The 1,028-nt window shown below is 25.8% G+C and overlaps 1 protein-coding gene across 1 annotated transcript in view; it reads right to left on the bottom strand.

Moving 5' to 3' along the window:
- The window catches only part of LOC111684742 (dual oxidase maturation factor 1), a 35,502-nt gene extending 34,692 nt beyond the window's left edge, over window positions 1-810 (bottom strand). The window contains exon 1 of the mRNA XM_046956482.1: window positions 567-810. Coding sequence (XP_046812438.1) covers window positions 567-795 — 229 coding nt within the window. The 5' untranslated portion in view covers window positions 796-810. The remainder of the gene's footprint in view (window positions 1-566) is intronic.
- Window positions 811-1,028: the final 218 nt, after the last annotated feature.

Below are 1,028 nucleotides of genomic sequence, written 5' to 3'. Positions count from 1 at the left end.
GAACTAGAACTGAACTAGAACTGAACTAGAATTGAACTAGAACTGAACTAGAACTGAACTAGAACTGAACTGGAACTGAACTAGAACTGAACTAGAACTGAACTAGAATGGAAATAAAACTCAAGTAGTAGTGAACTAGAATGATGAATTAAGAAAAACAAATTTTATTCCTAATACTTTAATTATATTCTGATGTCATTATTGTTCTTCATAACCTAAAATTTACTTTTTAAACTATATTCTGATGTCATTATTGTTCTTCATAACCTAAAATTTATTGTGAAACTAGTTTTCTGTAAAGCAATTTGTAGTTGAATGAAATCGGGGCATTCAGTTGACAACAAATTTCATTATACTAATGTAACTGTTTCTTGTGTGTAATTACACCAAACATATACATTAGGGTAATTACCAAAATATGTGCAAGATTTGGTATGAACCTTACATTTTCGATGTTGTATTAATAAATTTAAAACAATGTTCCTTATTATAACCTTTCAAATTTCAAAATATTCTAAAAAAGTTATATACCTAATACACATATTTATATATTAACAATATTATACTTATTATCCTCATAAATATTAATGGAAAAAGTAACAAGCAAATTAACAATTCAAACAGACTCACCTGTTTTCTTACACCTGGAAATATAACTAAGAAAGCAACATAGAATGTTGCAAATAATACAGATACGGCAACAATGGATACATCACCCGTTACGGGTGTGCGATTTGAAAATGAATATAGTGTGGGTCCACCATCGTCTCGAAATGCATCAAACCAACCCTTCATGCTTTGCAAACTTTATAATGCTAGAAAAAAGTGGAAGCAAAAAATTAATACAAAATTAAAACAGATGTTGTTAAACTTATAAAAAAATAGCATTTTTATGTAAATTAATTGTTTACATTTTATTATTATTATTATTTACATTGTTTTTGTTGTTTTATATGAATAGTTAGTTTTAAATAATTATTATTAAAAACTAGTATATTGTATATTTTTAATTATAGAGATTAAATATA

The sequence above is a fragment of the Lucilia cuprina genome, chromosome 2 (genome assembly GCF_022045245.1).
Source record: "Lucilia cuprina isolate Lc7/37 chromosome 2, ASM2204524v1, whole genome shotgun sequence".
In the NCBI taxonomy this organism is placed as follows: Eukaryota; Metazoa; Arthropoda; class Insecta; order Diptera; family Calliphoridae; genus Lucilia; species Lucilia cuprina.
Note: the sequence above shows the minus strand (reverse complement) of the source record. Positions and strands in the feature narration are given on the sequence as shown.